This window comes from Lepidochelys kempii, chromosome 6, assembly GCF_965140285.1.
Source record: "Lepidochelys kempii isolate rLepKem1 chromosome 6, rLepKem1.hap1, whole genome shotgun sequence".
In the NCBI taxonomy this organism is placed as follows: Eukaryota; Metazoa; Chordata; order Testudines; family Cheloniidae; genus Lepidochelys; species Lepidochelys kempii.
In genome coordinates, this window is record NC_136385.1 from 96,317,463 (window position 1) to 96,333,109 (window position 15,647).

General features: G+C 44.3%; 1 protein-coding gene and 1 long non-coding RNA gene across 2 annotated transcripts in view; one reads left to right on the plus strand and one right to left on the minus strand.

Annotated features, from left to right (window-relative positions):
• Positions 1-7,700, minus strand: part of GTF2A1 (general transcription factor IIA subunit 1) — a 35,440-nt gene extending 27,740 nt beyond the window's left edge. Inside the window, exons 1-2 of the mRNA XM_073349348.2 lie at positions 7,432-7,700; positions 531-632 (exon numbers count right to left, since the gene is read on the minus strand). Coding sequence (XP_073205449.1) covers positions 531-632; positions 7,432-7,461 — 132 coding nt within the window. The 5' untranslated portion in view covers positions 7,462-7,700. The remainder of the gene's footprint in view (positions 1-530; positions 633-7,431) is intronic.
• Positions 6,295-15,355, plus strand: LOC140913268 (uncharacterized). Its single transcript, XR_012159511.2, has 2 exons — positions 6,295-6,664; positions 14,553-15,355. It is a non-coding gene; the product is annotated as an uncharacterized LOC140913268 (long non-coding RNA).
• Positions 15,356-15,647: the final 292 nt, after the last annotated feature.

The following is a 15,647-nucleotide window of genomic DNA, read 5'->3' on the forward strand; positions in this document are numbered from 1 at the left end:
AAGAACCAAAAAGATTAAATGCAAAGCAAGATTAAAATTTATTATTTAACTCATTCCCATTTGCGGATTTAAATCATGATTAAAATCTGCAATTTCAATAATTCAGATTTAAATCAATTCACCTGATCCCTAACTGAACCATCATGGAAAACTTTACCTCTTGGCTAGAGGACAACAAACACATGACCTTACCTTTTTAAACAACTTAGATACTTAAAATACCCACAAAGCCCACACTGAAACATGATCCCTATTGTAAACTTGATATATAAGTTGACGTGCAACGAATACAGCAAAGTGCATAATGTAGGAAGGTGGAGAAAAGAGCAAATTTGCTGTACATATAAGATGTACGGAGGAAGATTATACCATGCATAGCAGCATCTCAACTCCTATATCAAGGGGATGAGTGCTTTGCTTAGACAATGAAAATTCACTAATTTTTTACTATATGGAGCAGTAAGCACTACGTCATAGGCTGGTTAGTATGTTATGGAGCTGTAAATACTCTGAGTCCAACTACAACTTACTGTTTTGAGTTCCAGAAGGACTTGTTCATCTACTCCTTCATCCAAAAAAACTTCTCGGACATCATTGATGACATCTTCGATTACGGACCTGTACAGTTTAGGCTTTAAAAAGTTATTAGTAAGGGTTGCTTGTACCGTAAGAGACTTAATAGTCTAGTATTAACGCAACTAAACAGATTTTTTTAAAAAACTCCTCTGAAGGAATGCTTTCAAAAGGCCAGATACCATAACAACCCTTGAAGCCAGTCTTACTAGAAAAGCCATAAGATGGACAGAGCAAAGAGATGAACTACTGTCTCTTATCCTCAAAGGTGTTACTGCCAATTCAAGGCTGAACCACACTGCCAAGTCAATGGGACGAAGTCTACACTACCACTAAGTGCATTGGCCTCTTTTCATTTACAGAATGACTACATCAGGCTCCAAACCGGCACCTTTATGAGTGCTAACGTCTCCTAATTTTTTAAAGATATATTTATGGTTTAGACACTTATTTGCAATATTTGCTCAGCACAGTACTGTAAACAGGTTATATTAGCTACTTGAGAGGATCCCCATCAAGATATCCAACACTACTACATAGTTTTGATTAATAACGGTCAGCTAGGATTTCTTTTAAGTGATCAATGTTCAAACACACGCACAAAAGCCTCCTTGTGCAAGCTGAAGGCTAGAAGACGATATAGTATGTACAAAAGAACTTCTACTGCATTTACTGTTCTTTAAAAACCAAAGGGGAAAAGTGTTTTGAAAAACAGACTCCAATACTTTTAATTCATAACAAAGATCAAATACAAAGAAAAATTTAAAAAGATATACTATGTTTGGTCACTTAATATATGCAGGGAAAAAACTAGGAAAAGCTGTACTGAAGTTTTACAGCATGTTTCTTTACAACAAATGCATAATTCACCTATGGAGATCTAGTTTCAGATTATATTCAGTCTCAAGTGACATAAGTGATCTAGTAAATCCCTCCCTGTCCATATCACAAAACTTCCACATAAACAGTTTTTGCTTTGCTGATGTCTAGTAACGGAGACAGGAATGGTGCAAGTCAAAATTAAGTGGATATGGGAGAAGTTGCAGAGAAAGATTCTTCACCTAATTTCTTAAGATGCTGCACCAGTGTCATTCTATCAACACCTAATTCTATCTTCAATTTCAAAGATATTTTTGCCATCTATTTATCATTTTTCAATATTAAAATATATTGCTATAAACCAAGCAGCGGAGAAATGACAATCCACCATTCTGTTACTCCTATCTCTGTTTTGATCTGAAATACTGGGATAAGCTTGTCTTGTATTGCCCTGGGAGACCCAGTTTATAGCAAATGAGTTTAAAGCTCAGTATTCCATCTCTGATACATGCCATATGTACCAAAGCATCTTCTAAAGTCATCTTCTCTACTTTTTTTTTTTTTTTAAAGGTTGAAGAGCCTTGTGTACTTATACTTTGCTGAAGGCTAACATATTAGTTAAATGTATTTATGCACATGAATGTTTGAAACAGACCTTGAAAATTTAGGTAACTGTACAGCATTAGTACTTTAGTTCTAAGCAGTGTGCAATTTAAAACAAGTAAAAATGTCAAGCACTGTTAATGGGATCTTGTGTTTACTTTGAGACTTAGTTCATAACAGATGGAAAGCAAAACATCCCATTTAATAATAAAAAATTAGAGATACATTTTCTGCAATAAGCTAACTGGACTCACCTTATGACAATCTCAGCTGTGCAGATGTGCTACTTGATCAATTCTGCACATCATTACTAAGTATATTAGAGGTGTCACTTTTTGGAAGATGACATTGGCACACTCCAGCAAACAGTTATGCACATATATAACTTTAAGCACATGAATAATCTCACTTAAGTCAATGGGACTAACGACACACTTGAAGTTAAAACATACGTAACTAGTTGCAGAACTGGGGCATAAATATCTTGTTCAGAGTGGACAAAATGAATAGCTGATCCTATCAACAGAGTACTTTAAATGATTAGCTTTGGTGATGACAAGAAGAAAGCCCTAAACAGCATTTTCTCCTTCTCCCGCAGCTTAGTCTCCTAACAAGTCTGAAGAAGTTTTATAAATATAACCTTTGTAATGTTATGTGTTAAAACATCAATGCTCAGATATAGCCAGCAACTTCACAGCCCAATCCCTACTTGGGAATGTTTTAATATGTATTTTCTTCCTTTACCATAAATAATAGTTTTTGAAGAGTTATCTTAGGTTTTCCCCTGTATATTTTGTCATGCCCTTGACACATGAATTTTTCAACATTGCACTAACAATTCAAAAAACTGCTCTGGACTCATCGGGGTGTCCCCACTACATATACCCATAAGTACTGGAACTAGGTGTGCTGGTGGTGCCGCCGCACCCCCGCCCTGAAGTAGTAAAAACAACTCAAATATATGGGTTCTGCCTTCAGCACCCCCACAATAAAAATTGTGCCAGTACCACTGCATATACCCTGTTAACTGTCCAGCTCAGAAGAATGTAATTCCCTCTAGAGCAGCAGTAACTGTTTTAAGAGCTGTCCATACTGGGGCATTCAGGAACACCACAAAGCGTTCCCTTCAATACTTTAAACCTAAAGACCAGGATATCCACAACAGCCTCAACTTCTGACCTGTACAGAGAAGCATAGAATATGAACTTAATTTCAAATCAGCATTGTGTATGAAAATTAACAAGTTACTCTTAGCAATTAAAATGTTTATAGAGTTCTTAATTTTCATTTGTGTACGTACACATGATTTTAATTCCCAGATTTTAATTACATCTGAAAATTCCTTCCAAAAACTGCTTGCTCACTCAGAAGTCAATCCTGGATATAGTAGTACTGAACAGACCTGGACAGAATTTTACTCATCCAGAACCCTTTCTAACTTTTTTGAATTGTCATGCTCAGTTAGAAAGATAATGGAAACATAACACTTGAACAGAAATCTGTTTCCTTTCAGTTGCTCTTTCCAGTTCAGGTCCCAAATGTGATTGCAGGTTGTAAAGAACTTCTCTCATGCACATCCTTTTCTTTGACTATACATGTTAGGCATAATGCCAACAATAAAGATGCACACATTCTCAAGAGAGGACCTAAATTATGTAAATTGACTCGTATGTATAAAAAGGAAGAGATGGATTATAAAGCTCACAAAAATGTATCTTTACCTCCAAATCAATGATCTGACTACTCTACCATAGTAATTTGCTGGAACAGCCAGCTGCCACAGTATTATTCATTATTTTTACAGGGGTAACTAATGATTTAGATATATATATGCAAGTCCCACTACTTGACAAAGTTTGAGAAATCCAGACAAAGAAACATGGCTTGCAACAGAAACTTACAAGTTGGCAATTAAAATTAGAATGCTTTCACCCACTTTGTATTGATGAAAGTACCTCCCTTCTAACATACTATTGTATTATAATGAATCTCAGACATTTATAGGTGAATGCAGACCCAAAACACAAGAATGATAAACAAGTGTTTAACAAGCTCAGTCTTAACTGCCACATACAGATTAAGAAAAACTAAACACCACTCAGATTTTCTCATTTACTTATTTGGGTATGAGAACTGATGATATAACCACAACTTTATATGAAGATTTACAAACTAGTGCTCCCTCTGCTGGGAATGGAACTAATTGATTGTAAGAGAAATTTTAACCCCCTTCTACCCCCACACTTTGGGACAGAAATTGATTTGAAAAGAAAGCTATGGATGCACATGCTACATTTTAGAATCCAAAGAACAAATACCACCAAATTGTTTTAAATGCTACAAGTCATTTGACCTTAAATTTCTTAAATTACTTTTTTACTTTAAAAGGGATGCTCTTTATTACACCTAAAATTTCTTTAGCACTTATTTTTGCAACAACTAAGATTCCTGTAACTAGAAAATTACAAGTTTGTTTGTATACTTTGTGCATTTGACTGCATGTTGCGTATAGCTGCTTTCACAATTTCTCCTATACGAAAAGAAGTTCGTGAATTCATATCCCCTATCTGTGTGGCTCTTTTACTTAAGAACGGGAGAGAGAAATAACATCTTTTAAAATAAATAGTAAAATGTAATTGTAAAACCACAGGAACTGGCAGGTGGTGCATGGAGAGAAACAGTACTTGAAACTACATTTAAGTTTGTTTGTTTTTAATGACCAAGTTTTAAGTTGTTGGATTCCTTTTATTACAAATTAGCTATAACAATCTACTATCAAATCCTTGCTTGTTTATGTAAGCCAAAATGTTGTATTTTCTCTTTAGCAGAAAGAAAACTGTTAGTGGTGATTTAATTACAGTGAAACATTAAAAACTATTGTACAGTAATAGTTTAGGCCCCCAAACTGACATATTAAAGCTATAAACTGGTCATGTTCTTTGAGAATATTTCTGTTCATATTAGTATGCTAGATAAGGTTAAAATATCTGGCTCCATTACCAGACTCAGACCTGAACTCCACAAAGTTAACTGCATCAGGGTCTAAACTCTCTTTAGTGGTCAAGTCTTAAATAAAAAATAAAATCCAACAGAGAACTTGCCCTTTACCCCTTTTTAGCCTGCACCTCAATCAGATACATTTTAAGGTTTTATTTGATTAATCTTTTATTGCTACAAACTGAACTTTCCAGACACGGTTGTTTTCTAACAACTTTCAAAAGCTGTATTGTTTTAGTAGACAGGTGCAGCTAACTATCTTTGTACAACGGAGAATTCAAGTTTAGTGAGGCTTGCAAAGCAGTTTAGAGATGCTTCAGAATAAATACCATTTTTCCTATACTGCTTCCTATTTATTATATAGTGAGATGAAACACCACACATACAAAAAGGCCTACTTCAGTTATATAGTAACAAAATAAAAAAAACTAAAACTATCAGAGGACAGTCTGTGCTTTTTGAAGGGTCTGCTGACATTTATATTCAGATCCTCATATGCAGACACTGCATGCAGCTTACGGGACACACAATAAACTGCAATGTCCAGAATTAGTGACTAACTTAAGTGACTGAAACCAAAATAAAAAGAAAATACGAAGGCAACAGAAATCACTTTACGCTTATATAAGACTGGTTCTGTTATAATATAAAGGGCTACCTGGCACTTAACATTTGAAGCAATGAATTTTTTTAAATTTGCCTATAATACTGGTGTTGATATTACTTCCACAAAAATTATGAAAAACTTTTAAAAAATTCTAGCCCTTCCTGGAGGGTAATAACATGTGTGTATAGCCATCAGCTTTATCACCTAGAACAGATATTTTAGTGCTACAGAAGTCCAGCCTACAATCTATTGCCAAAAATTAAACATTTTAAATATGTATAGCTTCACAGCTGTAGTCTGTCCACCCTTAAATAAACTTTTGCAAAGTATCATAAAATAGGTATCCCATCTTCTCTCTATACAATACTGGATAAGAACTATTTTAGTTCAACTACCACTTTACCCCAGCAAAAAAGGCACTTAATAGGACAGACATATGTATATACTAGATATTTGCTGCATGACATTCAATAGCTAAGGACTCCAGAATACTTTCAAAATGGGGTTGGGGGACTGGTTGTCTTTCCCTAAGCAACACACACAAAAAAGGAAAGAAAGCTATTTAATTCAGCAGATTATTAAATCTATGAGGGGAACATCCCCCTAAATAACCTAACAGAAATAAGCAACTGCTAGTTTACAAATCCCACAACTCCAGTAATTGGGTTTAAGAGCAGCAGACTAGTGCAGAGGGGACTCTAGCTAACAGCTAAGCAGAAAAAGCAGGGACTGAGTGACAAAGAGACCGTGTCTGTCTCTCTTTCAGTCTCTGCCTCTGGTGCATGCACCTCCCAGCAGCTCTCTCCCTATTTAAAGGCTGATGTGGTGTTTAAATGGAGAGGCGGTGACGTGGGGCTGGAAAGCACCTTCCCATCCTGGCAGAGTCTATATTAGAGAGCGGCAATGGCTCTATATAAACAGGGCAGCCACAGGGAGGAGGAACACAAGGAGCAGGGAGACAGAAAGGCAGGGGAAGCCATGATGGATCTCACAGAGACACAAACAAGGGGGCCAAGCCTGCACCGTAACCGCCCGGACTCGGGGTTTGTCAGCAGCTTTTTGGGGGTAGGCTTGTGGATGGTTTATTCTTTTCAGAGGGGAAGGGAAAGAAGTGATCGGTGGGGCTTGGTGGCTACACAGATTTATGTGACTGCTTATTGCACACCTATGTGAATACAAGTAAAACAAGCCACCTGAGAGTGCAGAAAGCACAAGGGGGAGGAAGGGGTGAGTTGTTTTTTAATTATTTCCTTGCCACTGGGAGAGGCTGGAGGGGGGTTTCTCCTCCGTCAGCCGAGTCTGCAGGGCTGGGACAAGTGCTTTTCAACCATCGCCTCTTTCTTATAACGCTACATAAAATGGCTCCAGCAGTGCCAGGCTGGGTTCCACACATGCCACCAACCCGCCACCTCGCCCCGCACCCCGACGCGGGAGGCAGCGCCTAGCTTCTACAGCAGCATCTCCCCTCGCCTCCCCCGAGGAGGCTCGCCCCCTCCCCAGCCATCCCCCCAGCCCGATGGCGGAGCTACCCGGCTCCCCCCGCCCCAGGCTCGGCCCGCCTCGGGGCTCCTCGCTGGCAGAGACGCTGCCTGCCCGCCGCTCGGCTCTACGCCGCCGCCCCCAGCCCCCGTCCCACTCCGGCGGGTCCCGGCGCCTCTCCCCGCCGGCTCGGGGCTGCGCTCGCCTCCACCGGAGCATCAGCAGAAGTTGGCGCCTGGCTGGGGGCGCTGCCCCGGCCAGGCCGACCGTTCCCAGCCAGGGATGGCGGGGGGCTTTGAGCCCCGCCTGTGTCGCCGCCCAGGGCCCCCCTTTCCCCCCGGCCCGGTCCTTACCACGGGGTTTGTGTTAGCCGAGCTCGCCATGTCCCGAGCCCCCCGGGACACCCCCACCACGGCGGAGTCGCCCCTAAAACAATAAACCTGCCCGGCGCGTCCCCCCCGAGCCCCGCGCGTCCCGCCCCGGCACACGGGGAGCCCCGCGGCCTGGCCCGGCCTCGTTCGCCGACCCTCGGGCTGCAGCCGCCGCCACCAGCCGCCCGCTCTGCCCGCTTCGCCCCTTTATATAGCAAGAGCCGAGCAGCTGCGCGAGCGGCCAGGGCGAGAGGGGGACGCGGGCGGGGGAGAAGCGAGGCTGCGCGCGAGAGCGTGTGGGACAGAGCTCCGCCCGCCCGAGGTCACGTGTGAGGCTTGCTCCGCCGCCATGACACCTACTGAGGCGGAAGTGGCGGAGGGGTCACGTAATATGCTCCCGCGCTCAGACCTACCGAGGCGGAAGGGAAGGTTCTCCTGCCCTCTTAGTGCCTCTGCCCGGTCAAGATGGAACTACCGGTGAATCCGGGACAGCCCCGGCCCCCCACGACCTCCGGACACGCACAGCGAGTCGGCCTGCCGTTGTCCGGGGCAGAGCTCGAGAGGTATACACAGTCCAACACACTAGAGAACCGGGGCTGTCCTGTTGACTTGACTGTGACTGTGACACTGAATATTGTTAGCATCGTCTCTCACATGACAGTATCTATTAGAATCTGCCAGCAGGCAGCAGCTGATCTATGGATCTAGCTTGTCTGAGACATCTGTCTCCACAGTGCATAGGAACAACATATGAGAATTAAGCTCATGCTCAAATAAATTGGTTAGTTTCTAAGGTGCCACAAGTACTCCTGTTCTTTATATGAGAATGAGTGGGGGTAAATTAAAAAAAAACCTGATAAGAGGAAATACATTTTTACACAAGGCATAATTAACCCACAGATGTAACTTCCGGAACATGTTATTGAAGCTATGAGCAAAATGAGATTTAAAAAGAAGTTAACAAGGCTATTTATTGTTACTCTGTAGAGGATAACAATAAAGGGATATAAACATATGTCTTGTCTCATGTCTTATATTTAGTTTGTGAGCTCCTTGGGCCAGGGACTTTTTGCTCTTTTTTGCTCTTTGTTTGTACAGTGGGGTCCTGGGCCAGGACTAGTTCTCTTCAGTGCTACAGTTATACAAATAAAAAATAATATTATCCTGGAATGGGGATAATGATCATGTCTTGAAATGTTTGGAGCATGTAGTTGCTAACAGGACTAGTGAAAGAAATCTTAGACGTGGTCTGTATCCCAAGAACTTGACAGTTTTATTACATATTGATTACAAAAAGAAAAGGAGGACTTGTGGCACCTTAGCGACTAACCAATTTATTTGAGCATGAGCTTTCGTGAGCTACAGCTCACTTCATCGGATGCATACCGTGGAAACTGCAGAAGACATTATATACACACAGAGACCATGAAACAATACCTCCTCCCACCCCACTGTCCTGCTGGTAATAGCTTATCTAAAGTGATCAGCAGGACAGTGGGGTGGGAGGAGGTATTGTTTCATGGTCTCTGTGTGTATATAATGTCTTCTGCAGTTTCCACGGTATGCATCCGATGAAGTGAGCTGTAGCTCACAAAAGCTCATGCTCAAATAAATTGGTTAGTCTCTAAGGTGCCACAAGTACTCCTTTTCTTTTTGCGAATACAGACTAACACGGCTGTTACTCTGAAACCTGTCATATTGATTACAGTAACAGCACCTGAGAGAAGACTGGTGTCTCTCTTCCCACCATCCACCACCACATATAGCCCCTCTCTTCCTGCCACAATTTCCGTCTCACCCTCCCCTTCCCGACCCATTAAAACTTTAGAAGTCAGGTATGCACAAATATTGTTGGTAGAACCTGTCACCATCTGTTTTTCTTTGGGGGACGGGATGGGGCTATATCTCAGTAAGCTCTTGCTCAAATTATCCCAAATGTAGACCACTAACTCCAGCCTCCTTCCCACCCCACCCCCTCGCAGAGTCACAGCACATTTCAAGACAATCCAGGCATGCATGCAAATTAAAATGAAGAATTAATTAAAAGAGTATGTAGAAGAAACATAACAAAAGTTTTCTCAATCTTAACTGTAGCAGAGCTGGTGCTCTGCTATATCTGTGTATGAAATTAATAATTATCCACTGCTTTATTGCATACGGATCCCCAGCACAGGATGATCCTGAAAACATAGGAAGCTCAGAGATGTGAAGTGGCCCATTCATCTGAATGTGATGGTCTCTGCTGAATCAGAACATTCCATGGAGATGAATACACCTTGAAACAATAGCTCTGAGATGTGTGAACTTCTCCCTTCATATCAATGGGTGTCCCATCCCCATTCCTGAAAGCTTGAGAGCATGGGATATACATCAAGCATGACCACTCCCAACTCTTCATCCCCATCTCAGCAGTGTGTTCTTGACACATGGCTCTCCGTATGCCTGTTCTGAGCTCCCCACCCAGGACAGGGCTTCCCCAGATCCCCACAGCCCCCCTCATTCTCCTCCAGTTCTGATCCAGCCCCCTCAGGTCTCCCTAACACCCGTTCAGCCTCTTTGAGTCCCCCAGCTCCAATCTAGTACCTCTCCTGCCCCCCTTTCCTGATCCACTCTTTTAGCCCTGTTTTAAGCCCCCACAAGCCGTCCCCTAGACCTCCTCTCAGTTCCCTCCAGCTCTGTTCCAACTCCCCCCACTCCCCCATCCTCCCATCTCTGATCTAAATCCCCCAAGGGTGCTCCAACCCACTTCTCCCACCCTCAACATCTCTGATCCCTCCCCCCGGCTCTACCCACTTCTGCTCCATCCTCTCCACCCCAAACTCCCTCTCCCTCAATCCCTCCCAGTTCCCCCTGCTCCTCCACTCCATACAAAGCAGCCAAAGCTTTTGCCTTAAACTCTGTCTCTAGGGGGGCTGTGTTTCCTGTCTCTACTCTACCATGTTCCCATGCATTCCCCAGCACTATGATCTCCCCGTGCCTTCTCCACACACCCTTGCTGGCTACTCACAACTGGGGCCCAGGGTTGCCCCAGCTACAGGGGCCCCTCAGCCCAGCCCCCTCTGCCCTGGGGGGCCAGCACACTTCTCCTGGCAGCCCCGTCTGCTGTGGTGCAACACAGCTCATCTTCTGCTGGACTGGCAGTGGCATGAAGGGGGATACGTGTGTGTAGCTAGATCCGAGAGCCCTCCATGGCTAGCAGCCCTTTGTACCACCAGCACAAACAGCCCATCCCCTGTTCTGATTGCCAGACCCCTGGGTTCTATCTACTGGGGATAATCTGTGTATACACTCCTGTTAGATTTCGAGGCAGTGGGTATACAGGCACCGGGATGCTTGGGTCCTACACACTGCACCAACCAGGGGTGCAGTTCCCTTACATCTCCAGACAGGGGATGGCACCCCCATTCCTGTTGTCTCTCTGTCCTCATGGGTTCTAAATTGAAATCATATTCTAACTGGGCCCCGATAACCTCATGATGCCTGGCGTGATTGCACCACTTTAGTTATGTTAGTGGGCTACATCTTGGGGACCCCTTGGTTAAGTGATCCCAAATCTGGATCAGTAACCCTCACCTCCATGAGGCACACAAAATTTCAAGGCAATTTGAATAACCATGCATATTTTAGAGCTTGTCTTTAACTTAATTAATTATAACTACAGCAGTGGCAAGTTCCCTGCTATAATAGACAAGACACAAAACGGGAGGGAGGGGAAACAAGCACAGAGAGGTGATTTGACTTGCCCAAGGTTACACAAGAGGTCAGTAGAGCTAGGAACAGAACTGGCCCACCTGAAATCCAGGCCAGTACCTATCCACAAGGAGATTATAGTGCCTCTCAATATATACAACTATATGTGTCTAATGCACAGTGGTTTCTGGCTGCTAATCTACACTGGGATCTTTGTCTTGATTAAGTCACAAAATAGCTCCAAGCCTGCGTTTTTCCATCTGTAGAAAGAGTATAATACAGAGGAGAAGAAACTGTAATTCTTAATCAGCATTTATAACTTGGGATAAGTAGATTAAAAGTGATATTAAAGTATGTTTTATTATGAACTGTCAATCTTGTTTCTTTGTTAAAGTAAGATTAACATGGCAAAATTAAACACAAAAAAGTTCGGAAATGAAAAAGGTAAGATTCTATCAGTAAATTGCCCATACTTTATATTAATATTTACTCTGTATTAACAACTCTATCATATTAATATTATAGAGATAGTCTGTATTAACAACTTTGTCATATTCATATGATAGAGTTAGGCCCAAGCTGCAAAGTGCAGATGTATGTAGAAGAAACATCCTTTAAACAAACGTTTTCTTAATCTTAACTGTAGCAGAGCACGCTATAATTGTGTGTGAAATTAATCATTATCTGATGAGAACCAAATTTTCCAAAATTCAGGTGGTCTGATCCAGGGTCTTAGTTTGACCCATTATGGAGACAGGAGCTAGCCGGTATGTTCAGCTGGAGGTGACTAGAATTTGTTTGGGCCCATCACTACTAATTAGTCAATGGAATGTGGAGGCAAATTAGTGTGGCTCAGATTGAAGTCCTAATCTTTTTGTGTTTTTAGTTGTATGTACTTATAAACTGTGATTTTTTTCAACACCACTCCCCCAAGAGGCCTGGAGTCAAAGGCAATGTACTTAGGTTTACACAGTGTCAGCGTAGACACCGTATTACTTTCATCGACTGTTACTGGCCTCCAGAAGCTGTCCCACAATGCCCCACAGTGACCACTCTGATCATCATTGTGAACTCCACTGACCAGAGGCCTCTCCCCTTTAAAGCCTTGTGAATTTTTGAAATTCCTTTTCTTTGATGCTCAACTTGGCAAGCATACCTAGCAATTCTCCATTGTTGTATGCAACTGCCCAGCTGACCATGCCACCTACACTTGCAGACGTGCTCCTGCCTGGAGTGCACAGGAGGTGTTGGTTGGGTCTCTTGGGTCTGTGGCGAGAAGAGGCTGTACATACACAGTTCCGATCCAGCCATACAAATGTGGACATCTACAAGCAGATTGCTCTGGGCATGCGGGAGAAAGGCTACAACAGGGACCAACAACAGTGCCATGTGAAAGCTAAGGAGCTGTGGCAGGCATACCAAAAGGCAAGGGAGGCCAACAATTGATCTGGTGCAGAGCTGCAGACCTGCTGCTTTTACAAAGAACTGCATGCCACCCTCAGTGGAGACCCCGCCATCATCCCCAAAGCCTCATGGATACTTCGGAGAAGCCTGAGACACAGGCCCCTACTATGAACAGTGAGGAGGAGGAGGTGGATGAGGAGCATGGGGAACAGGCTACTGGTGATACAGCTGCACAGCAAGCCAGGATGTGTTTTTGGCTTCACTGTAAATTACAGGGATGGAACGCCCAAAGTAGCAGGACACATCTGTTGATTTACTCTTTTTTACTTGTGCTAGAAGAAGTAGTGAAACAACGAAGAGAGGTTGAATTGCTATCTGTTTTTCATTCCCCTCTAGAGTTAGGTGGTGGGGAGGGGGCGGAGAAGGGGGGCAATGCGGACCAGTTTGTTTATGTGCACCGGGATGTCCTGTGAATCCTCCAAAAAGATCTCAGTTAAGCTTTCATGGAGGTACTCTGCAATCCTCTGCCAAAGGTTACTGGGGAGGGCTGCCTTATTTCTTCCTCTATGGTAAGACACTTTCCTGTGCCATTTAGCGATTACTTCAGCAGGGACCACTGCAGTACACAGACTAGCAGCATACGGGCCCAGGCAGCATCGGGATGCCAGCAGCAGCTGTGCTCTCTCTGGCTTTGTTACCTTCAGGAGTAAGATATCAGCTAAAATCAGCACTGCCTGTGGAAAACGGTGTCAGTATTCAGCTCTACTGCTCTATACGCATATACTCATGCCTCTGAGGCCTTGTCTACACTACCCGCTGGATCGGCAAGTAGTCATCGAGCTATTGGGGATCGATTTATCATGTCTAGAGTAGACGTGATAAATCGATCCCTGATTGCTCTCCTGTCGACTCCGAAACTACATCACAGCGAGAGGCAGAAGTGGAGTCGACGGGGGAGCGGCCATTGATCCTGCGCCGCGAGGACGCAAAGTAAGTGATTCTAAGTCGATCTAAGATATGTCGACTTCAGCTACACTATTCTCGTAGCTGAAGTTGCGTATCTTAGATCGATCCCCCCCCACTGTAGACCAGGCCTGAATTATTCCTCCACCCTCATTTTCCCACCCCCACACCTGAGGACTATACTCAGCATGGTTGGTGCTGTGACTGGCACTGCCAAGGTAGAGTTACCAACTTTCTAACAGCAGAAAACCAAACACCCTTGCCCTGCCCCACCCCTTCTCTGAGGGCCCCCTGCTCACTCCATTCCCCCCTCCCTCCATTGCTCACTCTCCTCCACCCCCACTTGCGCATTTTCACCAGGCTGAGGCAGGGGGTTGGAGTGCGGGAGGGGATGAGGGCTGTGGCTGGGGGTGCAAGCTCTGGGGTGGGGCCAGGGATGAGGGGTTTGGGTGCAGGAGGGGACTCTCGGCTGGGGGTGCAGGCTCCAGGGTTGGGCTGAGGGGTTCGGAGTGCAGGAGTGGGTGTGGCCTCCAGGAGGGAGTTGGGTGCAGGAGGGGGCTCAAGGATGGGCAGGAGGTTGGGGTACTTACCTCAGGCAGCTCCCAGAAGTAGCAGCATGTCCCTCTGGGTGTCTCCTAGGCAAAGGTGTGGCCAGGCAGCTCTGTGTGCTGTCCCCATCCATAGGCGCCGCCCCCGCAACTTCCATTGGCCATAATTCCTCGGACATGCTGCTGCTTCTGGGAGCCGAATGGAGCCACGGTAGGCAGGGAGCCTACCTTAGCTCTGCTGCTGTGCTGCTGACCGGACTTTTAGCGGCCCAGTCAGTGGTGCTGACCAGAACTGCCACAGTCCCTTTTCGACCAGGCATTCCGGTTGAAAACCGGGATGCCTGGCAACTCTAGCACCATACTATATCAATTCCAAGGGGAAGTGAGAATGTAGCACTTATAACTTTCTGGGATCAAGGGGAGTGAGTTCAGTATCCTACGTTTCAATTTCTGTAGTGAAAACATCGACAATGGCACTTTTCTGTGTTGTATCTGCAGCTGATGCCATTGTGGCCTTGAGGGTCTCCCCCTCCACACCCATGGAACATCTGAGGCAGATAAGGAGGAGAAAGAAGAGGACTTGGGATGACATGTTCTAGGAGATGCTGCAAGCCAGTGTTGCATCAGAGAATGACACCAGGGCCTGGAGGATGACCCTTGCAGACAGCATGCAGAAGGCAAGAGTGGAGAGAAGGAAGGCCAGGAATCCAAGCTGGAAAAGAAGAGGGAGATGCACCAGGACATAATGGGGCTTCTCAGGCAGCAAACAGAGATGCTGCAGACTCTGGTAGACCTGCGCTCAAGTGTCCTGTGCTGGCCTCCCTCTGCAGCCCATAGACAACTCAATGTCCGGACCTCCCTACACCTCCCCTCAGCGTCCATATGCCATTAAGAGCTGCTGCACTACCCTACCACTCCACCCCGAGGAACATTAAAGACAATCACAAGTGCACATTCACTGACCTGTGAAAGACATGGTTGGTGTATGTGTATCTGAAATGGAAATGACTGTTCTTTCCCCTTCATAATTTCTGGTCCCTTAATTTTTTATGATTTATAAAGTGCTAAATAGTTGTTTTATTTTCCTGGCTCATGTTACAGAATACAATTCTATTTTTTGGAACATAAGTCATCTTTATTAATTCACAACATATGCTGACTGGTGCTGAGCAGGGCTGACATCAACCAATTTCCTGTTACTTTATTTTATCACAGAACACATAACATCAATCTCAGACAGTATTAACAGGTGCATTGTCAGTGTTATATTCCTACACGTAGCACTCACTGCAAGATTCATACTGGGCTGCAAAAGAGCAAGGCTTGTTAGAGCACACTACAGCACCACACACTACTCTGGCTCACTATTAAAATGTTCTTTCAAAGCCTCCCTGAGCTGTATAGCTCCACATTGAGCTCTTTGAATAAACCTTGTGTCTGGCTGACAGCTGCTCCACCTCTGCCCTGCATCCCAGCAAAACTTTCCCCCCTTTGCATCACAGATATTATGCAGAACACAGCAGGCAGATATAACCATTGGGATATTTTTCTCAGTGAAGTCTAATCTTGTGAGTAAATAATGCCAAAGGCACA